The sequence below is a fragment of the Gymnodraco acuticeps genome, unplaced genomic scaffold, assembly GCF_902827175.1.
Source record: "Gymnodraco acuticeps unplaced genomic scaffold, fGymAcu1.1, whole genome shotgun sequence".
Lineage (NCBI taxonomy): Eukaryota > Metazoa > Chordata > Actinopteri > Perciformes > Bathydraconidae > Gymnodraco > Gymnodraco acuticeps.
In genome coordinates, this window is record NW_022990172.1 from 1510921 (window position 1) to 1535917 (window position 24997).

The 24997-nt window shown below is 44.2% G+C and overlaps 2 protein-coding genes across 2 annotated transcripts in view; one reads left to right on the plus strand and one right to left on the minus strand.

The window, feature by feature from the left end:
- LOC117547167 (cyclin-dependent kinase 17-like) overlaps positions 1-14308 on the minus strand; it is a 35415-nt gene extending 21107 nt beyond the window's left edge. The window contains exons 1-2 of the mRNA XM_034217719.1: positions 14121-14308; positions 12381-12706 (exon numbers count right to left, since the gene is read on the minus strand). The gene's annotated coding sequence lies outside the window, so the exon portion shown is untranslated. The remainder of the gene's footprint in view (positions 1-12380; positions 12707-14120) is intronic.
- phyh (phytanoyl-CoA 2-hydroxylase) lies at positions 14146-24555 on the plus strand. Its single transcript, XM_034217720.1, has 9 exons — positions 14146-14311; positions 14723-14778; positions 21452-21562; positions 21883-22051; positions 22314-22395; positions 22526-22707; positions 22837-22986; positions 23216-23350; positions 23905-24555. The coding sequence occupies exons 1-9, from the start codon at positions 14246-14248 to the stop codon at positions 23956-23958; spliced, it is 1005 nt and encodes a 334-aa protein (XP_034073611.1). The 5' UTR covers positions 14146-14245; the 3' UTR covers positions 23959-24555.
- The last annotated feature ends 442 nt before the right edge of the window (positions 24556-24997 follow it).

The following is a 24997-nucleotide window of genomic DNA, read 5'->3' on the forward strand; positions in this document are numbered from 1 at the left end:
TTGGCAGATTAACTAAAAGGTGTGCCTGCTGTGGTGGGGAAAGATGAGGCTGAACTTACAATGGGGTTTAATGGAGACATGTTGAAAGTTGTTGTCACTTCATGCCCTCAAGAGGCATTTTGTTTAATTTGTTTGCTTCATTTTTTTCCCTTTTTGAAGCTGCGAGATGTTTTCCTACGTTTCTCATGAAAAATTATGTCTCAGGAGTGTAGGGTTTGGGAATTATGGCAGGTTAAAAAATATATATGAAGGCGAATTTCAAGCTGTCCTCCACTCTAGCTGTGACATCACGCACTCTAGCCTTAACGAGCTGCGCAATACACACTAATGTTAAAATCTGAAGAAGGCCTTTTTACCAAGGTCTGAACAATGTTTAATATTTCTAAAACTATGAATCTGATTTAAAAGTTGTTTAACATGAATAATGTCAGAAAGATGTGTAAGTTGGAATGAGGTTTCTGAGTGAAAGTATAAAGGAGCAGTTGGCAGTTGAAGTTGCATGAAGATTGTTCAAGTCTGAAGAGTTTCTCCATTCACTTCCATGTTAAAAATGTGATGAATTATGGGATGTATCTCTGGAATTATGAAATGTATGAATGAGAAAAGTAATAGCAATCTATTCCCGATCGAGCTGAACGTTTTGATGTTTGAACGGAGTTTCTGCGATGTGGATTGTGGGAGAAGAAGAGGTACAAAATAACCCGGCTGAATAATAAAGAATTTCGTGCGTCGAAGAACAGATAGTGGGAATGCTGTATCAGCATTAGTGTTGCACGGTGTACCGATACTTGAAAGGTACCGCGATACCCTGCAGTTAAAAACTTTACGATTCCTCCGTTTCATTAGTATCGGTACTTTAAGAATGACGGAGAAAAGTACTCCGGTGAGAAAGCGCTGTTTTAATAAGAGCCGTGTGTGTTCAGCGCTCTGCTTCCACTCCCTGCACTGCAGCCGTGCCTGCAGTCCCGCCCCTCTCAAGCACGCTCTAAGTCCCTCCCTTCTCAAGCACGCTCTAAGTCCCTCCCCTCTCAAGCACGCTCTAAGTCCCTCCCCTCTCAAGCACGCTCAAGTCCCTCCCCTCTCAAGCACGCTCTAAGTCCCTCCCCTCTCTCGTGCACGCACTAGCTGCCAGAGCATGTGAGAAAATGAGAAGCATGGCTGCAAGTGGGAGTGCAACTGCCGCTGCGCCTCGGCTTGTTGACAAAAAAGACACCAGAAGCTACATTTGGAAGTATTTTAGCTATATCTCTGACAGTGAGGGCAAGCCTACGGACACCACGAGGCCTGTCTGTAAGAAATGTATTAATTTTATTTAATACGAATTCTTGTCATTTATTTTAGTATTTATTGTTCTCATTGTTTAAAAGTTTGTGTTATGGTTCTGGTGTGAAATAAAGCACAATAATTACATTTAAGACCGTTTCCCTTTTTTAAAGAAAAGTATCGAAAAAGAATCGGAATCGCAATTCTTGACTTGGTATCGGTATCGAAACCAAAATGTTGGTATCGTGACAACACTAATCAGCATTCCCACTAAACTAGGACAAGGTAAATATCGTAACTTCTACAATTTTAACCGATTCTGTTATAAAACCTAGATGTATCTATGTAACCGGTCATGGCAAAACCTCTTGATCAAATAAGTGAATACATATTTCCTGATATTTCCCATGTCCTTTGTGTGTCTAGAATACGTGCTCAGAGGCATTTTCAGCCCAAAGATTTCAGTATATCACCCCAAAATATCTTTAGCCTCATATCGGAAATGTTAATACTCTGATCAGCCTTCAAGCACCCATTTCAGCTGAGCCCTGCCGGGTACAGTCACAAGCATGTGTTTGTGCAGCGATGAGAATACACACAAACAGAGCATCAGTGCTGCTGCCCGCTGCAGTGGGCGCCTTCCACTGAAAGACCCTTTGTTTGTCTTGAGACGAACTAAAAAAGGGCTTCAGCATGACTGACCCAGGGGGTGAGCTGAAATAGGCTTGTAACTACTTGTTGATATTAAGGACGTTTTCAATGACCATGAAACAAAAGAGGAGCAAATGAAAATGGTTCCATGTGTTTCTACAGAGATAAGTAAGTCTTATTGGTCAACAAAAGACACCAGAATCATCCATGTGTCCATTTCAGGTGCTAAATGTGATGGTCCATCGTAACATCAGCTTCGTGATTGATTATCATACTTGACTGTTAGTTATCTGCAGCAGGAACAGCTGTTGTGAGATGCTGCATCTTTTACCTCGTCGTAACTGTATAACCCTAACCCTAACTGAGTGTATAGCTTCATAATATGCTACAGGTCAGCTCATTGAAGTATGTGCATGCTTTTAATGTTTGGATATAGACATGCAACCAGATGTTCACACCATGGATGTTTAAAGAGAACTCGATACAGCATCCGAGGCTGGGTTCCGTTTTATTCCTATGAGAGATGCACAGTGGCGCATGAAGCCCAAAATCGAGTGGCTGTAGATTCAAAAAAGTTCCCGACTGTGGGCCCATAGAGCAAAGAACTTGAGTTTTCCTTAAGCCCCGCCTCCTGGTCAGTCAAATCAATGGAAAGGGACATTTACAGATGCCCTTATTCTCAATGTTAGTCAATGGGAAAACGTGTTTTTGGGCCCAAATGACGTCTCAAACTACAACGTAAGTGTAGTACCACCATGTGGCCACTACAGAACAATTAGCATCAATGGCATGCGCTCTTCCTGGAGGCTTGGTTTACACAGAAACCATCTGAGAAGCCGGCAGCCGCCATTGTAAACTGTTTTCCCACAAATAATTAGCGTGTGATTGGATGGACTAAACTGTCAATCAAATTATTGCAGAAGCCAACACATTAACGACGATAGTGTTTAAGAAGCTACACCTTCCTCTGTCTGTTTCATTACATCAACACAAGACTAGGGTTAACTAGAAGTTTCCTGTCTGTTCAACGCACAAACACACACACCTCACAAGAATGTGTGTTTTCCTGTATGGATGTTTGGCTGGTGAATCCAAACACACAGCTGGAGATGGCACATTCCAGTGGAGAGAGATGGGAAACTGAACGAGCTTATGATGACACAAAAATGTTTATTGCTTTCCCATGGAAATGTCTCTCAGTCAGATTAAAATAAGCCTATGAATAAAGGAAATTCAGCCAAATACTGACAACTTTCATTGATTTTACTTGAAAAGCTGCATGAACAATGACCTTGCCGCCCTTTGGGTTTATCCACAGCCATAAGCTTTAAATGCACTCCACTAAACCAAGCGACAACGATGGTCATGACACAGCAACCGGACTTTAACCTCTCTCCCTCTATTATTACCTCTCCTCCTCTTCTGTCTCCTTATATTTTTCCAGCGTGCATCCTCTTTCTCACGCCCATGAGATTCTGCACCTCCCTTGAACACAGTCTCCTTCTCTATTGACCCTGGGGCTTTTGGGGGTGCTAGTGGAGCCTCGCAGATGGGGGTGCTGCAGCCCCCTAAGCACCCCCCCCCCCTTCCCGCGTCCATTCACGCTGTCTCGCAGACCCCACGCAGCAAGCAGGAAATGAACCCAGCTCCCACTGTCCACTCCTCGACATCCGGTTTCACTATGAGTGGTCGCATTTTCGAGAGCTCCCGCTTTGGCGGTTATTCCTCATGATTTTTTACATATGTCATCCTCCTGACAATATGGATTATGGACTCCTACCTCAACTCATCAATGAGGCAACATCACTTAGAGAAGGAGAGTAATGAAAGCGGGGATAAAATGAACCACAATGACTTTTACCTTCTCAACGGCTGGGAAAGGAAACACCTCGCTTTTGGAAGTGCAAGCATTCATGCATTATTAACTGCAAACCCGACGCGAAAGTACTTACCCCCGTCAGGCAAACTAGACCGAAGAAGTATGATCGTCTTGGTCTTATTGTTAGCGGGAGACATCCATCTGAATCCAGGCCCGGTGCAGACAAGAAGCCAGTCCTGCAGGCTCGAGGAGCTAGCATCACAATTAGCATCAGAACTAGCATCTCTTCCGCTGCAACAACAACTACGCGACGACAACAGAAACCGTGGAGACAGCGGAGACCGAGGAATAAACGGAGACTTCGAGATTCCCCCGGGGACGCCTCGGCAGACAGACACGCATGAGGCAGTGACGAGAGGAAGAGAACCGAGATCCGAGGGAACAAATATCCGCCATGTTGTTAGCCACCCTGCTAGCATATCAACGGCTAAAGCTACAACGGAGCCAATATTGAATCTGTGTGGGTTGAAATTCTTTTTGACAATGCTAAATCTGTAATAGTCGGGACAATCTATAGACCACCGGAACAGAGTGACTTTTATGATACATTAGATGGGTGTTTGGCTGATGTGGGGGATGTAGAGACAATTATTATTGGAGACTGGAACACGGATATGCAACGTAAAGACACGTCCGTCTTCAAGTCCTTCAGTAGGATTTGTGATCTGCACGGCTTCAGCCAGCTAATCACCCAACCCACCCGGGTATGTGAAACAACACAAACTACCATTGATCTCATTCTGACCTCTGACAAGTCCAGGATCTCCAGTAAAGGGGTTATAGCATGCGGGTTAAGTGATCATTATATGATATTCTGTACCCGCAAAAAGCTAAAACAAAGGGCCGGCTGTCACAAAACAGTCATATCTAGAGACTTCAAAAACTACTCTAGCGAGGCCTTTAACCTAGAACTGGAGAGCCTGGACTGGTCAGATGAGCTCAGTGGTACACAAGTTGAAGAAACATGGCTTGGTTTCAAAAACAAATTCTCTGCAATACTCAATGATTTGGCCCCCCTAAGAACAACCAGGGTAACAAATCGCGCTGAGCCGTGGATGCACTCCGGCATACTGACCGCCATGAAAACCAGACACAAAAAATGCTCTGAGTTTCATAAAAGTCAGGCAATGCTTTCCAAAAGCACGAGCAGTGAACTCCAGGCCCACGTGACTGAACTCAAAATTGAAAGAAACAGACTAAGAAATGACGTAAGCTCCATGATCAAAACTGCCAAAAAGAATTTCATCAATGTCAAAACTGAGGAAAACAAAAATAAACCCCGTGAACTTTGGAAATTACTCAATAACCAGCTTGGCTGCAGTAAAAAACTCAAAACGAGATTTTCTAACTTAAACATAAAGACAGATAACAGGCTCATCACAGTCAAACTGGATGTGGCCAAGTAGTTGAACATTTTTTTCACAAACATAGCCACAACTCTTGTAAATAAATTACCCTCCCACTCAGGGCTTTTTGGAGTAGATCACATCATGACCTACTACAAAAACCTAGGGGTACGCAAAGATGATTTCAGTCTAGCAAGGGTAACAACAGCAGAGGTACTCATTAAACTGAGCGCCCTCCAACCTAACAAGGCCACTGGCCACGACAATATCCCCTCCAAATTCCTCAGAGACACAGCAACCGCCATCTCACCAGTCATAGCTCACATAATTAACCTCTCCATAAAACAGGGAAAAGTACCCAAAGACTTAAAAATGGCAAGAGTAACCCCCCTGCACAAAAAGGGCAGCAAATTGGACCGAGGCAACTACCGCCCTGTTTCTATACTTACCTCCATCTCGAAAGTCATGGAAAAAATAGTATATGAACAGGTCGAAAAGTACCTCACGGAAAAGAAACTAATCTATGAATTTCAATCTGGCTTTAGAACATCCCACTCCACTGACACATGCCTTCTTTATTTGAGCGACCACATCAAACAAGAGGTGGACGAGGGCAAGTACTGCGGCATGGTGATGCTGGACCTACAAAAGGCTTTCGACACTGTCAATCACCCCATTCTGATTGACAAGCTAAAAGCAATTGGTTTTGATAAACTATCGGTGAGCTGGATGCAATCCTACCTGGAGGGGAGAGAACAGATGGTGGAGGTAAACGGTACTCTGTCCCCCCCCCTCCCAGTGAGCTGTGGTGTTCCACAAGGAAGCATATTAGGTCCGTTACTGTTCCTAATTTATGCAAATGACATGTCATCAGCATGTGACTGCAACTTGTTCCTGTTCGCGGACGACTCAGCCCTGCTGGTCTCTGACAGGAACAGGTTGCAGGTTGAAAAAACCCTCAGCTCCGAGCTCGGCAGAATCTGCACCTGGCTCGCCGATAATAAATTATCATTACACCTGGGTAAAACAGAGTCCATTCTCTTCGGTTCGAAACATAATCTCAGCAAATCCGACGACTTCTCAGTTGCAGTGGGTGACATTATTGTCACAAGTAAGAAATAAATTACATACCTAGGATCTATTCTTGAGGCTAACCTCTCCTGTGACAAAATGGCATCCAATGTAATAAAAAAAGTCAATCAAAGAACTAGATTCCTATACCGGATCTCCTCTCTGGTAAACAAAAACACCCTGAAAACTCTGGCAGGAGCACTCATTCAAGGGTACTATGACTATGCTTGCACGTCATGGTACCATAGCACCTCCAAGGCGCTAAAAATAAAACTTCAAACATCGCAAAATAAACTGGTCAGACTACTGCTTGACCTTTCATCTAGAACCCACCTCACTTCTGCCCACTTTGACAACCTAGGATGGCTTAGAGTAGACGACAGAGTACAGCTACTTGCAATGGGCCTGGTCTACAAGATCCACTACACCTCTATGGTACCCATGTACATGTCAAAATTCTTCCCAAAGGTCAAGGAATACTATGATCATAACACCAGAGGGAGCTCCACAAATCATGTGAAACCCAGATTTGGCACAAAAAAGGGGGAATAGACGTTTCGCAATTATGCCACATCAAGGTGGAACGCTCTTCCCACAACTGTAAAGGAAAGTAAAACTATACTTACCTTTAAAACCTCTCTTAAAGAGCACCTTCGGGGGAGAGCATTGCAAAACTGGCCCCGGTAATGGTACAAATCTCAACCTGTCGTCAATGGACAGCTTCCCCCCCCCCCCCCCCCATCTATGTATATACTCGCATTTTAGACTCTGTTACTAACTGTATATCTGTAGACTTGGTATGTCTTAAATGTCCGGTTAGGATGTATTAGAACGAAATCTAAAATGAAAATTGTAAATAAGCAATCTGTATGTAAAAAACCACCTGTATGTAAATTGTAAATAAGCTGTTAATCTGTATGTCAAATATGTCTTAAATGATATGATGAATTGGAAATGGGGGACCCTGATGTAAACAAGACGAAAGTCTTTCTCTGGTCTGCATCCCCTTAACAATTGTATGTTTTGAGCTGTACTGTACTGTACCCAATATACAAGCTGTTAATAAACTTTTCAATCAATCAATCAATCAATCGCAGCAGCGAGCCGCGCAACGTCCCACTAACACTACACCCAGACCCCACGCAGCATTCTCATCGGTTTGTCCTTACTGGTGTCATTTTCTGGTTGCTAACGCCATTGTAACACATAATCACTGATGTTCCGCTGTAACGGTGGTGGACTCATCAGAACAGAGTGGGCGAGCTGACCAATCAGAGCACAGTGGGCTCATAGGGAGGGGGGAGCAGGAGCTCCAGCAAGCCGTTTAGGACAGAGAGTGAATACACATACGAACCGGGGATGCTGTATGAGAAACCAATGTGAGTTTGGAAAATTGCATTATATAAATCTATTCTAGTAGACCTCAACAATGGAATTATGATCAGTCGAAATGGCCATGACATGGGACCTTTAAATCTGTTTTGCCATTATTAAAATCACTTTTCACACCCTGACAACAGACCATATCGGAAACCACAAACCTGCCACCTGAAACGTATGTAGGCTTTTTCTATTTCTGGCCGCACTGCAACATTTATGAAGGAAGGCTTTTATCTACTTTCTATCTTTGGTGCCATGTGATAATGGCAGCCGTGTTCTTCCAATAGACGTAATCTTCTTACAGGAAAAACTTCCGATCAATTAGCCAAAATAGTTTGAAGCAAACCACGGCTCAATTCTATCCCCACAGAGACCCCATTTGCGGAACAAGGCTACACTGTTTGGTCCAGACCAATGTCAGGGGAGGTTTCACATTGGCCCTTTTAGTTTGGATCAAACCAAATGACTTCCCGAGGTAGGTGTCCTGAGTCTTCTGAACTACAACTGCTATCACTGCACATGTTGCGTTAATCTGATTAAACCAGATTATAAATGTGTGCAAGTGTACTAAACAACACTTCCCTGGAATTGGTCTGACCCTTCAGAAAAAGATGAATGAGATGCTTAGAACAGTGAAGAGCTTGGGAGAAATAAAACCTCAGATGAATGAGGGATACATCGAGCAATTACTTCTGTAAAATGTATTTCTAATGGCTTAGTTAACAAGCAACAAGATCTGCCTTTTCTCTCTGGGCTTCGATGGTGTTTCAATTTTCACGACTGTTTGTTGGCACTGATTCTAGAAAGCGCCTGTCTGCCAGGCATTGATTAACCAGCCGGGGAAAACAGAGACTCTTACTTAATATTAAAAAGGAAACTAATTTAGTTTTGACTGAAACTGGAGTTTAAAGTTACAGTGTCCTTCATGAAATCCCACAGCTGAGGTTCAAACTGAATAAGAGCCCAATAAGAATTGAATTGTCTGCGAGACGGCTTGCAAAAATAGTTTGAGAGTAGCAGGCAGATGGTGAGAGTTGTGTAGGACAGGATGTACTGAGCGTCAGATTCACAGCTGACTGTATCTGGCACTCGCACCGTGCCACTGTGTATTTGTCTTTTAGGTTTGTGTGCACATTAAAACCTCCTTTTATAACCTATGATTGTTGATTAGGTCAATTTTAGGTTTAAAGTAAGGTTAGTTTGGGTTCATCGGGGTGTGTGTGTGTGTGTGTGTGTGTGTATGTGTGTGTGTGTGTGTGTGTGTGTGTGTGTGTGTGTGATAAATATTTCAGCATCTTTACTGTGACACGACACCACTGGAGTTTACAGTGAGTGCTCACCACATGAAGGAAAGTAATGAATGACCTGCAGGTCAATTTATTTGTGTGTGTGTGTGTGTGTGTGTGTGTGTGTGTGTGTGTGTGTGTGTGTGTGTGTGTGTGTGTGTGTGTGTGTGTGTGTGTGTGTTGTGTGTGTGTGTGTGTTAATATGTCTATGAATGTGTGTAATTGTGTGTTCTTGCTGCACCCGGCCCACTCTAATTGTATTCCTTCTGGATCCCTAGAATTAGTCAGACCCCAAAAAAGCCAATAATTACTACTTCACCTCCATGATACCCACCCTGTGGCAGAGAGAAATGTTCCCATCAGCCCCAGGGGCCGTTAGCAAGCTCTCATCTCAGATTTAGTTACATTCTACTGCATTTAACGTCCTCAGGTGAAACAGGATACGGTAAACAGGGAGTGCGTGTCATCATTTACCAGCCAATGAGAAAAGGCGGGAAAGATCTTAAATATTGTATAGTAGCACTAATCCAAATCTATGAACACAAACCCACACATACACTGAGAAGCATGATGTAAACAGGTTATCTCACACACATCCACACATGCACACATATATACCTCTCAGATCAATAAACAGTGCACAAGTTGGAGTTATGTAAACAGGAGGATCAAAAAGAGGACTGCTGGCCTTGTTGCCCATAGCAACAGTGTTTTTCAAGGCTGATCCACATAGCACTAAGATCTGCTGCAAAGCATGCTGGGATACAACAATGCTTTGAACCTCAGATTATACATTTTTTAGTACAGTTTAATACTTAATAGGGCTGAACGATATATCGTGTCGGCGATAACCGCGATATGCGCGATATTCACATCGCAGAGACGTGCGATTTTATAAAAAAAATTATACATTATTTTTATTTTTTTTAGGACGTGCGATATTAAGTAGGTACATTCACTCAAACACGTCATGTTACAATTATTTTGCTGCTTGCTAAAAAAGGAAAACTTGCGCGGCTCTCATGTCAGGGGTACTTGAGTGAGTGATATGCCGGCTCTGCATGCACAGCAAACCACCAATCACAATCATTCTTGATCAGATCACAGCAGGCCCCGCCTTGCTAGTTTGCAGACCATCAAAACACCGGTAAAAAATGAGCGAGGAACAGGAGGACAATACCGGCGAGAATGAAGATTTACTTCCAAAAAGAAAAGCAACATCTGCCATCTGGAACTATTTTGGATACAAAAAGGTTCTTCTCTTCTTCATTCACAGATGAACCCCCTTATTTGAGGGGAAGCAACATGCATTATCATGACATATTAGATCATGACTTAAGGTATGATGAGTCAACCAGTTAAGATCCAGACGTCCGTGACTAAAATCCTTCATCCGGCTAAATATAGATTAAAAAAACGCAATATATATCGCAGGGGAAAAAAATATCGCAATGTCAGTTTTTTTTCAATATCGTGCAGCCCTAGTACTTAATATTACAATTATGTTTGGCTATAACTTGAATATATTGCAATGTGGTGACAGGGCTCGTGCAGTTTAGTATGGAGTATACAGTATGGAAGACGACAGCCTCACACTAACATTGAATGCATCACAATTCCAATCTATTTTTCAGTGTAATGATAAATAACGTTTACAAAATAGTAATACAAATCTGCCAGGCTTTCCGCCAGATGTGTTCCTACCAAAGGACATTTAAAACAAATCAGTGACATGTCACATGGCACTTTAATGTATCTATTCTGATCCATCAGTCCCAAGAGAAAAAGTGTGTATATGTGAACACACATATTCACAGCACACTGCTGTACCGTATATGACGTAATGCAGACACAGATCAATACAGGCGCTGCAATACGGCCTACTTTACCCTCTGTGGGCGCATTACTCCCACATCCCACAGCCTAGATATGAATGTGGGTCAATACGTCACACACGCTCACACACGCTCACACACACACACTCACTCACACACGCATACATCACTTCAGGGGACATTACATTGACTTACATGCATTTCCTGGAGACTTATCCTAACCTTAACCATAACCAACACATGCCTAACCCTTACCCTTAACCTAACCCTAACCCTAATCCTAAACCTAACCAAGTCTTCACCCTAAAATTAATGATTCCTCTCATGGGGACCTCCAATGTGTCCCCATAAGGGAGGCGAGTCCCCACACGTGACTGTAAACAGATTTAGGTCCCCACAAGTATAGTAATGCTAGGCCACACTCACGCACACACACACACACACACTCTCTCTCACACACACACACATTCTCTCTCTCTCACGCACACACACACACACACTCTCTCTCTCACACACACACATTCTCTCTCTCTCTCTCACACACACACACACAAGTTGTTACATATGAAGGGCAGTGGAAGTAAATCCAGGTCAAACAGGAAGTGGAAAAGAAGCTAGAATGGGTGCTTTGCTGCAGAAATGGATGATTGGTGGTCGATGTAACTATAGACAGTTATCTGTTGTTGATTCAAACAGAGATCAAATAATGCTAATAATATATAATGATTGACAACTGCCATGCCCACTCATTCTGTATCCAATTTCTTTAGATCATATATTGACACGTTTAAAAATTGTAGTGGTTAAGAAACCATTTTAGAAAACAACAACTCATCTCACAGTTTACAGGATGGTGCATTTTTGTTCTGTTGGATATACCATACACTGGAGATGGCTAAAAACAACATAGTTTTGTCTCAGTAACAAGCAGAATATGCAATATCATTTTAAATGCTTGAAGGGTAATTCCAAACTAAATGCATTTCCAACAGCAATATATATATATAAATCATATCAGGAAACCGTTTTAACACATGTTAATGTGCTGGTTTGAATGTGTGAAAGGTAAATGACACTGTTTACAAAAATCCATGTGATAAAGTAGAATCTGGTGTTGACACCATGAGTCCGTGGTTATTGAAAAGAGATCAATGAAGAGGTTTATTTGCATGTCTTTGGTGTGTCTGCAGTGCAATTACATGCTTTGACTTTACAGTAGGCTTTTTGTAGCTGCTTCTTCTGGTGTGCTAATGAAATTCCTTCATTAGACCTATTGGTGTTAATTGATTGCACAGAAATCACACTAATGATGCAGAAATCATCTTCTCTCCCTTAAAATTCCATTTAAATGTGGCACTCAAGACTGGCTGCTAATATATGAGGTAAACAAACCAAAATATTGGCACCCAATAAAGCGACATACTGTAGGAGATGTTATGTTTAATATGTGAGGCGCGACCATAACAACACCAGCTGTACAACATAGTCAAACCGAAGCTTTAAAAATGGATAAAGATACAATTTTTAAAAAATAGCTAAAGTCTGTATATTCTTCAGCTGTGGTTTCCCCTGTATTGAGATTTACTTACTTAGTGGCCTGCCCGAAATGTAGCGTCCAATATCGGACAGTCAGGGTGTTATCAACAAAAATGCATTTGTCGCCATTTACCTGAAAATGGTGAATTCCGTCGTTTGAAGTCGACTCTCCGGAGCAGCCAGGCCCGGATGCCCTCCTCCGCTTTATCCGCCCACTGAAGGAGCACGGTTCAGTCCGAGGTCGGTTTCGTTCCCAAACACTGATAAAAACGTTATTATCCTCCGACACACACCGGGAAATGTGTGGGGTGTGAGGAAGGAGAGCTGGAGACCGAACCCCCAAAATGTCGTTTGTGTGGCGGGGAGAAGAGTTCACAGAGGCTGGAGGAGGATCCTCTGTCGACACCGGAGGGGAATGCAAGCTGACATCAAACACCACGCAGCGGGTCTTCCGGTTCCCTTTAAAAAATAAGAACATTATGACATCACAACTTAAGAGATCAACGTTCTCAAAACAAAAGAGCCCTTAATTAATAATTATTTAAATATGTATAGGTCAATAAAGGCTACATACACATGCATAAATGGATCGAAGTAGTAGTTTTTACCAGTGGTAGTTTTTGGTATCTCATTTATTTTCTGGAGCAAGTGAATGTGATGTAATTAAACCCCTAATAATACAGTAAAATACAATTATATATATTAAAAAAAACTATAGTAGCAGTTATACGTATTTCATCGTAGTATTACATTATATCATGTGTAATTTTAAAACATGATCAACCCGTTTCCGCTCTAATAAGCGAACTGTAGTTAGCTTGACGAAGCTGAGGGAAGCAGGAGGAAATGCAGATACACGAAACAATGGTATCTTTATTGAAATAGCTTCCCTTTATGCTGCTTATTGTAACTCATAACTTTGCAACATTGTACATTTTCAGTGGTCTAACAATAAATATTGTAGAAATGTTTCAATATGCAGTTTTTCCTTTTCTCCAGTCAGCCTTCAATTAAATATTGGACATTCAAGTATTTAATTAAGAAAAACTAACCATACCATAAATACTTCAATCATCTTTTAGAAGGGTTTGACAAAATAAAAAGGTTATAAATGTGTCTCGTTTTAAATGTTAGCAAAATATGCTCAAACGATTCATTTTGAAAATAAATGTATATTATTAGATGGTTGTTTATGTGCTTACCGTTTACAATTTACAATACCATGGTAAAAAAAAATTAAGTTGAAAAGAAGGTTATGAATATTGCATTTCTCCTTCCCTACTTTAAATTATATATTTACTATTAGCCAATCTGGAAAACACACACAGAAACAGTCTATATTGGGCATATATTGGACCGATTACTAATAACTACATAACTAACATTTAGTAGAATTGTGTTTGTGGGGCGCCACCTGCTGGATAAAAACTGTAGTTACTTTATTCAATATATGTTGTGACTACTACTACTACTACTACTACTACTACTACTACTACTACTACTACTACTACTAGGCCTACACTGTAGCTGTGTACGTATGACTAATAAAAGCCTTGAACCTACCCACTAGAATTCAGAGGTAAGTGTTGTACTTTTCCTCCACTACATTTATTTAATATAATAAGTTACTTTGCAGTCAGTCATATTCACAAGCCACCTTGCAGCATAAACTAATTTAAAAAAGCTTCACCTTAACCAGCTTTGATAAACACATTAAGCATCAATAATTATAACACAAATATATAATATAGTATTCTGTAATGGGCCAATCTGCATAATGAGTAATTTTGGTACTTTAAGAATATTTGATGCTTAGCCAGATGCTTTTTTAACTTGAGCAACATTTTGATTGCAGGACTTTTAGCCTACTGACCTCTCATAACCCGCAGTGGGTGACGGTGGAGTGGTTGTTGTCAGTCTGCCCTTTGCCCGGTCACCTGCTACCTCCACTCCATATCGCTGTTTACCGGATCACACCGGGATACAACCCGATTCAACATGTCTCGCGCTGCGGAGAGACTCCGACTGCTAATCAACCATCTCGACCGACCACCTGCCGACATCGTATCCTTTTATTCTCTGTGTGGGATCACCGGGGGCTGCGCAGAGCAGACAGTACCCGACAACTGAGCATTATTCGTGGGCTGCTTTGGTGGGCTAGACCGGGGACCGGGAGTACCACTGAAGGCCTCTGCAGCTAACTATGAATGCGTCTTTTAGCGTTTATAACAAAGGCACTGTGACAATGACGCCGTTATTTAAACGAGGCTGTTAGCAGTATGTAGGCTAAAGGTTGAAATGTAAACATGTATCTATTTATCTATCTGTTTGTTGGAGATAATAGCTTAGAATAACTCAGGAGGCTAACGTTAGTCTGGTTTTAGGTCAGTGGAAGACTATTTGCTTTATATTCTACCTTTGCTTAAAGGTAAATTGTTTCTGCTGCTGTCTCGTTTCCTTTACTGGTTTGTTCAGAGAGCTGAAACGACTGGTGCTTTGAGCTTCAACTCCAGCTACCCTCAGAGACTCAGGTAGGACCATAAACTGTATGAACTCTGTTATGAGTAGGTAGTCTACCCCCTAATTTTAAAGACAACATATTATGCTCACTTTCAGGTTCATATTTATATTTTGTGCCTCGACTGTGACATGTTTACATGCTTTAATGTTCAGAAGTTCTTTATTTCTCTCATACTGCCTGTGCTGCATCACCTCTTTTCACCCTCTGTCTGAAACCAGAGCCCAGTCTGCTCTGATTGGTTAGCTGGTAGGCTCTGTTGTGATTAGAGATGTCCCGCCCCATAGCACTAGCCAATAAAAGCGCTAGTGTTACATAGTGATGTCACTATTGTGGAGATATATTAAATGCAAAACATCTAACTGTATTTAAGTATTGTAACCAGGGGCGGTTCTAGGGGGGCCAGGGGCCCCCCCTAACAATGAAAAGTTTTTTTTAGTTTTTTTTAAATGTATATTTTCTGGTACTCGGTTTGCCAAAAACCGCAGGATTTTGTTTCTGTAATGTGAGATTGTGCAGACACCCTTATGTAAAGTAGAGATGTAACTGTTCATTGCCTTTATTTTTATATACATATGGTGTTAGTGCAAACATTGCACTATAACTTAAGCTGAAGCTAACAGTAATAACTATAAGATCTATCTGAAATAAATAAGTGTACTGAAACAAATACCAATAACTGTATTGCATTGTTTTCTTATGCCCAATTACTTCATACCAGAGGCGTGGACTCGAGTCACATGACTTGGACTCGAGTCAGAATCGAGTCACCAATTTGATGACTTGAGACTCGACTTGACAAAATCACAAAACACTTGCGACTCGACTTGGAATTGAACACCAATGACTCGGGACTTGACTTGGACTCGAGCCTTCTGACTGGAGGTGACTTGATCATTTAATTCAGAGGTCTCCAACACGCCGATCGCGAGCTGCCGCTAGAAGAAAAGACTTCCGTCTGGGAGAGCAGAATCTTCAGCCGCTCCTACTCTTGCTGAGAATCCTTGCAGGCAGGGGCGGGACTTTATTTAGCTGGGCTACCAAGCGGCCAATCATATGCGAGGACACACTAGGATCATACCATTATGTGAAAGAAGGGTGGGGGGCACATAAGGTGTAGTGGTACAGGCCAGCTGCACAGAGTGACGGGGAGACGGATTGGAAAAAGTCAAGAAATTAGCGAAAACCGAAAAAAGAAGCAGCATCTGGCTGCATTTCAATGATAATGGAGAAAGCAAAGCTAAGTGCAGGATTTGTAAAATGAAAATAACCTTTTTTAGTTACCTTTATTTTGGTAACCACTCAGGATTTACTGTCAGAGGTGGGAGAAGTTCAGATCTTGTACTTGAGTACAAAAGCACCAGAGTGTAGGAATACTCGGTTACAATAAAAAAAAGTCCTGCATTCAAAATGTTACAAGTAAAAGTAGAAAAGTATTAGCATCAAAATATAGTTAAAGTACCACCTGCAGAGGGATCTAGATGCAGGTGTTATTTTCCCCATAGAGACCGCCTCGCTGCACATTATCCCTTGCATAAAGATATATTGTGGGTCCCTTATAACATGTTGTACACAGTGGAAATAAACATTCTGGTCACCTCAACATCAGGGATCTTATACATTAAACTCCTTCTGAATCAAACCGTCACGGTAGCCTTACCTTACTGATCCCTCTTAAAATAGAAAAAAAACATGTTACTTTACCAGCAGAGAGAAAATTGATTATTAAATGATTAATGTGACTGATAAAGAGCAAAAGTATTATTCTGTTGATCGATGTCTTACATTTGGTGAAAAACACATAATGACTTGTTTATGACTCGTTGTGTCAAAGTTTAGGACTTGGACTTGACTTGAACTTGCCCAACCTGACTTGAGACTCGACTTGGACTTGAGCACAAAGACTTGAGACTTGACTCGGACTTGAGCGCAAAGACTTGAGACTTGACTCGGACTTGCAAAACAATGACTTGGTCCCACCTCTGCTTCATACTGTCTAGTTCTCTTTTTCGTCCTGCATTTAATGTGCCCCCCTCAGAAAAGAACTGGCCAAATTGGTCTAGAACCGCCACTGATTGTAACCATACAGATGTTTTGACATTGTCCCTGACAAATATATAAATAATAAATAATTTCTCACTGTTCTGCTATCTGTGTGCATTTTAATAGCTGATGATGCAGTCACTTCAACAAATAAACAAGCCCTATTTCTATAATAGCTTGAAGCCAGTTCTATTTCGTATATGGCTTCGCCCTCTAAGGCTATCGCTATTGGGTTATCCCTCTGCGCCCCCGCGCAGCAGTGAAACACTTGTAGTCCACGCCCACCCGCTAGGTGGGCCCCACCCTCGGGCCTCCTTCCGGTATAAGTAGGAAGGGGGCCCGGCAATCTGCTCCCTCTTTTCTTCAGCAACCAGCACAGTACTGAAGCACAGGAAAAGTCAAGTCATGAACAACAACTGTGTCCGTGATTGTCCCTCATGTAAGACGGGGTACATCATGAGCTATGACTTACACGCGATATGCGAATCCTGCCTGGGGCCAGAGCACGCGGACGCGGCTCTCAGCCAGCAGGTCGCTTGTTCGCATTGTGCCCGTCTCCCGTCAGCCGACAGGAAGCGAAGAGCGGACGCTCTAGCTGCTGTGGCTGAGGAGGACGATTGGCCCGTCCAGAACAGGGACGACGGCCTGTCTCTGGAGCCGAGTGCGGGGCAGGAGTCGGACGACTCCTACCCTGTCTCCCTCCATGGCTCGCGATGCGGCTCTCCCCTCCCCCCTGGACGGGGGAGATGGGGTCGGAGCGAGGTACGGGTGTGGCGGCCGAGCACGCGGTCCCCTTCTCCGTGGCCACGGCGCTACCGGCGTTGGGTGGCATTATGCTGGAGCTGCCGGAGATAATCGGCAAAGCAGCAGCATGCAAAGGTCTCCCCGTTCCCCTAGGACGGGAGAGGGTGGCTCTGGACGACATGGCCGGAGTGTTTTCCCGGGTTCAGACGGGCAGGAGTGACCCGATCTGGCCGCGCTTCCCCGCCATTAGGAGGTACCAGGAGGGGGCAGCGGCGACCCTGAGGGCTCCGGTGGCCACCTTTGTTCCCTTCACTAGGGTGGAGGGATTCACAGAGGAGGGTTTTCCAACCACCCCCGCTCTGGAGCCGAGCTTGACGGCGTTCTTTGGGGTTAGGCAGGCCAACTTGATCGCCGGACGGCGCCCTATGTTGGCCTCACCCAAGGACCAGTATGTCGCCCGCCAGGCTGACCGGGCGCACCAATGTGCGTTTCAGGCGTCTGTGGTGGCAAACAACATCGCGTTGCTGGCCAACTCGGTGGTTACGCTGGTGGAGCGGTCCACCACCGTGGCACCAGAGGAGGCGGAGGAGATCGGCAAGGCGGCCAGCACGGCACTCACGCTGTGCGCAGCCGTGGCTGTCTCCCAGGCGAGGATCGCAGCATGGATGAGAACCAGCTGCCTATAACCTATCGGTTAATAGCCAGCAGGGTTCGTTACAAAAGCCTGCGCATTTTAATCTATCGATTAATAAGCTGCAGAGCGGTAACTACGCCAGCTGCCTCCAATCTGTTGATTAGTAGGCAGCAGGGTTCGCTGCAGAGGCCTGGTGGTTATGACTTTTTGGTTATTAAACCACAGACCTCGCGGCATTCCTCTGTCCGAGATACGCCACCTACACACGGTCGCAATAAGCCCATGAGCGCCGTGGTAACGCCTCATGTGGATGTCACTGCACACACCTCCACTCATCCTCTGAGCGTGTACGCGCCTCATGATGAGAGTCGGAGTGAAATGCAGCGTGTGGAGGCCTCCTCACAGCCCTTTCGCTCTAGGCCCACCTTGGGTTGCCTCGGGCAGCGGCGGCGAGGACTCTGGCGTGGCTCGTCGCCATGACGACCACAACACATCTCGAGCATGTGTGCCCGCTCTCAGAGTGTTTCTCGGAGTGGCAGCGCGTGTGTCTGATGGACAGATGGATGAGCAGGCTGATCAGCAGAGGGTACACCCTGCATTTTTGTGTAGAGAAGGCTGGAGCCTACACAGAGGAGGGATGAGAGTGTGGTTTCCTCTGGACGACCTGCTATTTGCTGGCTCGCTCCAGGGAGGAAGTCGCTTTACAGACGGTACATCTCGTATCGCATCTGTCAAAGCCTGGGTTTCATAATAAATTGGAAGAAGAGCTGTCCTCTTCCTTCTCAGACAAATGTTTATCTGGGAGTGGAATTAAACTCAGCCAGCAGAGCGCGGCTCTCGCGGCAGCGAGTGGAGAAACTGACAGCTCTCCTCCGGCATGTCACAACCCACACAGCCCTCTCCGTGACGCAGCTGCTCGGCGTTGGCGTCAGCTGGTCACGTGATGATCCCCTTGGGTCTCTTCCAACAGGGGGACACTCCAGAGGTGGTTCATTCGCTGCAGAAGCCTGCTGTTTTTAACCTATTGGTTTATAAACTGCAGAGCTCGCGGCATTCCTCTGTCCCAGATATGCCTCCTACACACGGTCATAATAAATCCACGAGCACCATTATAACGCCTCGTGTGGACAGCATACACACACCTCTCATCCTCTGGGCGTGTACGCGCCTCATGATGAGAGACGGAGTGAAATGCAGCGTGTGGAAACTCCCTCGCAGCCCTTTTGCCTCACGGGCAGCGGCGATGGCGTGGCTCGTCACCATGACGACCATTACGGCACATCACAGAGAAGCCTCTCCCCCCCCAGCAGTTCCATGGGATACAAGAAACACCGTTATCCCAGGAACAGTGTCTTGCGCGGTTTACTCACGCTATTTTTCTAAATCTCGGAAAAGAACGGGGGAGTCGCCCCGTTGCTGTACAATCAAACATGTGTTGATTTGCACAGACAACAGGCCACGGCTATGGAAGCAGCCTACCTCAATCGCCAGGGAGGAGTACGATCTGCGCAGCTTCTGAACGCAGCCAGGCGGCTGCTGTTCTGGGCGCGCACACACGTTGCTCTCCATCAGAGCAATGTATATTCCCGGCTAATTTAACCGAGGGGCTCGCAGAACGCAGCAGCCGTTGTATGCGAGGAGTATGGAGACTCAGACCTGTGTCACGCACACTGGCGCCTCAGTGGGATTTGGCTTTGGTGTTACGCGCACTAAAGCAAAGTCCCATTTGAACCTGATCAGGTTCCCCTTAAACTGTTTTCAGCCAAAGTAGTACTACTTTTGACTCTATCAGAGAAAAGGGTGAGTGATTGGTCTGCTCTCTCTGTGGCTCCGTCAGCTCTCCGGATCCAAGGAGATGGCAGTTCAGCTGTTTTACGCCTAACCCGGCTTCATGCCTAAGGTCATCACAACTCTTTTAGGTCAAGAGTGATCACCCTGGCTGGCTTATTCCCCCCTCCTTACAGGTCGGAGGAAGAAGCCACGTCTCATCTCCTCTGTCCTGTGCACGCGCTGTCTTGCTATGTGGCGCGCACGGCGGCCTGGCACCGTTCTCAGCGCCTGTTTGTGCACTATAGAGAGCGCTCGATCGGGCAACCTCGGTCTGCACAACGGCTGTCACACTGGCTGTGTGAGGCTGTGTCACAGGCATATGTCTCCTCTGGGGTGGAGCCCCCGGAGAATATCAAGGCGCACTCCACCAGAGGAATTTCCTCCTCCACGGCGTTGCACGGAGGAATGTCAGTGGAAGATATTTGCACTGCTGCATTTTGGGCTTCTCCCTGTTCATTTATTCATTTTTATTTGAGGGATGTCTCCCATTCCTCTCTGACGCACCCTGTACTGGGTGTCCTGTCGGAGTGAGTGACGTCAGGGATCCAGCTGTGCGCCTCTCGGCACACGGAGAGCGGCCCTTTTCCCCTCTTATGAGAGGGATGTTCCTTTTTCCTCTGACACACTTTGTACGGAGTGCCTGGTCAGAGTGAGTGACGTGACGTCAGGGATCCAGCTGAGCGCTCTCCTACCTGTCTGATACGCAGAGAGCTGCTGTTCCCCCTCTATGATCGCAGGACAAGGTGGGACCTTCGTCTCTACTTTCTCACAGCGGCCGGTATGTATTGTTCCCAGCCTTCACCCCGTCGGGAAGACAGGCATGTTTTGCTATGTTCCAGGGACGGTGATGCGCCATTACGCATGGCACAACAGGCAGGGGGGTGTTATTGAGCAGGTGTGTCTGTGCTTCTAGTGCCGGGCGGACCCAGTGGGGCGCAGACTACATCATGCTTCGCCCTTAACCCAATAGCGATAGCCTTAGAGGGCGAAGCCATATACGAAATAGAACTGAGGTTACCTACTGTAACCCAGCTTCTATGAGTAAATGGCGCAGCCCTCTAAGCGCTGGGCCCCACTGGCTCTACGAATAGCTGAAGAAAAGTTATATTGTATGGGAGCAGATTGCCGGGCCCCCTTCCTACTTATACCGGAAGGAGGCCCGAGGGTGGGGCCCACCTAGCGGGTGGGCGTGGACTACAAGTGTTTCAGTGCTGCGCGGGGGCGCAGAGGGATAACCCAATAGCGATAGCCTTAGAGGGCTGCGCCATTTACTCATAGAAGCTGGGTTACAGTAGGTAACCTCAGTTCATGTTAGAAGCAGCTTTGTGTAACTAAACAGATCAAGGTTCAGATCTCTTTACACACACACAAGCAAACACACAGACTAACCTTACCTCACACATTGATATTGTTGCGTGTTATCTCTCTTTGGTAGATATAGCTGGGATACCGACCTGCTGACCCCAGATCAGCGACTCTCTTATGAAGAAAATGGCTTCATCCTCATCAAGAATCTGGTGCCTGAAGAGGACATCGACAGGTTCAGGTGACCATCCGAAACGTACAAGCTTATTGAACCTATTATTGAAAACTTACGACATATGTAGTTTCTAACAATATGCTGTATATTTGTATTGGAATGACATATTACTGACCTGGTGGAGCACGCACCACGTATACTGGGGCTCAGTCCTTTCTGCAGTGACCCTTTGCTGCAAGTTGTTCCCTATCTTTCCCATTTCCCTTATATCCTCAGTACTCTTTAAGAAAAGTTATTACATATAAAATGTCAATCTGTGAATTCACAGTAAAAAAGCTTATAGATCTACCGATGCATGAAGGTTCTTGTGCGTCTGCGTTCTTTAGGAGTGCGTTTGAACGGATCTGTCGGCAGGAAGTGAAAGTTCCCGGTCTGATGGTGATGAGGGACGTGGCCATCGCTAAGTCAGAGTTTGTTCAGGATCAAAGAGCGGTCTCCAAACTCCAGGATTTCCAGGAAGATGCTGAACTGTTCCGATACTGCAACTTACCACAGGTATAAAAACACACACATATTATACAGAGATCCATAGAACAACTTTGTGTAGACGATGGTGCACACTTGTGGAAATATCTGAAATCCCACAGTCCAAGGAAAGAGGATTACAGCTCTTCAACAAAAAAACCTGCCAATAAAAATATATTACTATGATAATGTAATCAAAATTTGAATACAACATATTAATAATAACAGTTTTTCTTTAAAAAGAAGCTTGAATTTGAAATAATTTAAACTGTTATGTGCTTTTGCATGTCAGGTTCTGCAGTATGTGGAGTGCTTCACTGGACCCAACATCATGGCAATGCATACAATGCTCATCAACAAACCTCCTGATGCAGGTATACAGCTATTCAAAAATATTTACAATAATCTGGTTTCTGTTTATCTGGAGAACCAGCTACAGCAGTGTCATTTTGGGATCAGTAAGCATCATAGGAAGCCTCATACAATTATCAACTGTTGATTCAGGGAAAAAGACGTCTCGCCACCCGATGCACCAGGACCTGCACTACTTCCCCTTCCGCCCCGCAGACAAGATCGTCTGCGCCTGGACGGCTATGGAGAAGGTGGACAGGCAGAACGGTTGCCTGGTGGTGCTGCCAGGGACACACACCGGCACGCTGAAGGAGCACGACTACCCAGAGTGGGAGGTACTCAAACACACACCTGAGAAAACCCCTGCTACAGGAACACACACACACACACGAGAACACCTGCTACAGGAACACACACATGAGAACACCTGCTATATGTAACTAAACTTTCCTGTATTTCCTCAGGGCGGTGTGAACAAAATGTACCATGGAGTGCGTGGCTACGACCCGCAGCATCCCAGGGTGCACCTGGAGATGGAGAAGGGCGACACCGTCTTCTTCCATCCGCTGCTGATCCACGGCTCAGGCATGAACCAGACCCAGGGCTTCCGCAAGGTACTACACTACCCATAATCCACCTGTGGCCTGTACTACAAAGCAGGGTTCAAGTGGGGTAACTTCAGGGTTCACCTGCACATATAAAAGCTCTGTATACCTACCCATGGATGGAAAGAGCCTCTACGGAGGAGAATAAATATAGTCTTGTTTGTGATTGGTCATATGCTGCAAACATTTAATCATAACGCAATTGTAAACATTTCAAGTAAATATTGTGTTTTTCCAGGCCATCTCCTGCCACTATGCCAGCGCTGACTGCTTTTACATTGATGTGAAGGGAACCACCCAGGAAAACATAGAGCAAGAGGTGAAGGACATCGCTAACAGGAAGTACGCGTTGGGCAACGATATTACCTTCCAGGTCAGACATCTACATTCATACATGTTTAAAACGTTCCCTTCTACAAGTGACAACACAACAGGAATGTACTTGATACAGTCAGATTGGATATTTACATACCAGGTGGCAGTTTTATGCTAATATGTAGCAACAGCTCAGATATTAGGGTCTACTTAATGTTAGAATTACACTTAGCAGACTTGTTATGCAATGCTCAGCCTAACTTCATCATTTCTAGTGTTAGGAGGAGCACAGTTATCATCCACCATCCCAGAAATAAGTGGAATGCGCTCACCAAGTAGCAGGTCATTGTGATCTATTTTTACAATTCATCCAATGTGTCTAATAAAGCATAAGCAAATTGGCTAAAGCTAAGTGGGGGGGGAAAAAGCCCCCATTGTTTAGTTTTAAGGTACTTAGTGCAATGTATCTGCCTCTAGAAATGTCTAACCCTATGTTAGTAAACTGAGTGATTGTCCTTGTTACATAATGCAGTTGTATGGGGTAACATGTACAAATCTACATACTCAGAAGGTTTGTTTTGATTAATTGACTAACTGTTTTAACAATCCCAGGACACCTGGGCCTTCAGAGGCCGCCTGGTGCAGGGCGAGAGGACTTCACTGTGAAGAACCACGCGCACGATGCAAGAAACGCCGCGTCATGACTAAGCAGACATTGATGATTGTGTGACTGGATAAGAAGCAGCAGTGACGTGATCAGCAAAGTCATAATCTTGTTTCCTAATTGTTCTTATCATGTAATCCCTCACTTTTGATTTCATTTAGATGACATTAGATTATTTAATGAGGCTTAATTAACATTAATTAGGCTTAATTAACATTTGGAAATTTGATGTAGAGCATGTTGTTCTCACAGAGGATATAAGGACTGGAGACACTGTTAAAAGCAGAATAAAGTACCTGCTGCTGCTGTTCTTGCTTTACAGTATTTAACAGCACAACAACTGAGAATCTGGGAGTTTAATTATGATTATGAAAAGTAATCGTAAGGTGTGATTATGAAGGTAGAGGGGGGTTGAGAGTAAGAGTAATACATGTATCAAAGTAGAAATGTGTAAATATAACTGTGAATTGTAGCTTTTCTTAATGAACACTAACAGAGGCCTTATACATGTTCTAGTGGGATGATTCAGTGAATTCATGTTTGTGGGACAAATGTTATATTTGAATAACAAATAATAAAAATGATGGCTATATTATTAAGATCCCGTTTCATTTTTTTTTACAGGCAGTTATATTTTGTATTTATAAGTATTACATAAGATAAAAAGGATAGAGGGAAAAAGTGTTAGGGCTGAAAACATGTCACACTAGAGGCAAAAAATACAATTATGAACCTGAAAATGAGCACAATAGGGCCCTTTAAAAAATATGAAGGCTATCAACTCACCCCAAATAAGCAATCATTTACAAATATCAATATAACAAGCATGCACGTTCATATATTTGTAAAATCACACTCACAGCCAGCAGTTGCTCACACACAGGCTCATTAGCGGCTAAATGTTTCCCAGACTGCAGACCTGTCTCTGCCCAGTTTCCTTCACAGGAAACTCATATTTCACCTCATCACACAGACAGAGGAAAAATCCACAGCAGCGGATGTACACTTTCATCAAAACTCCTCTCACACAGTTCTATAGCT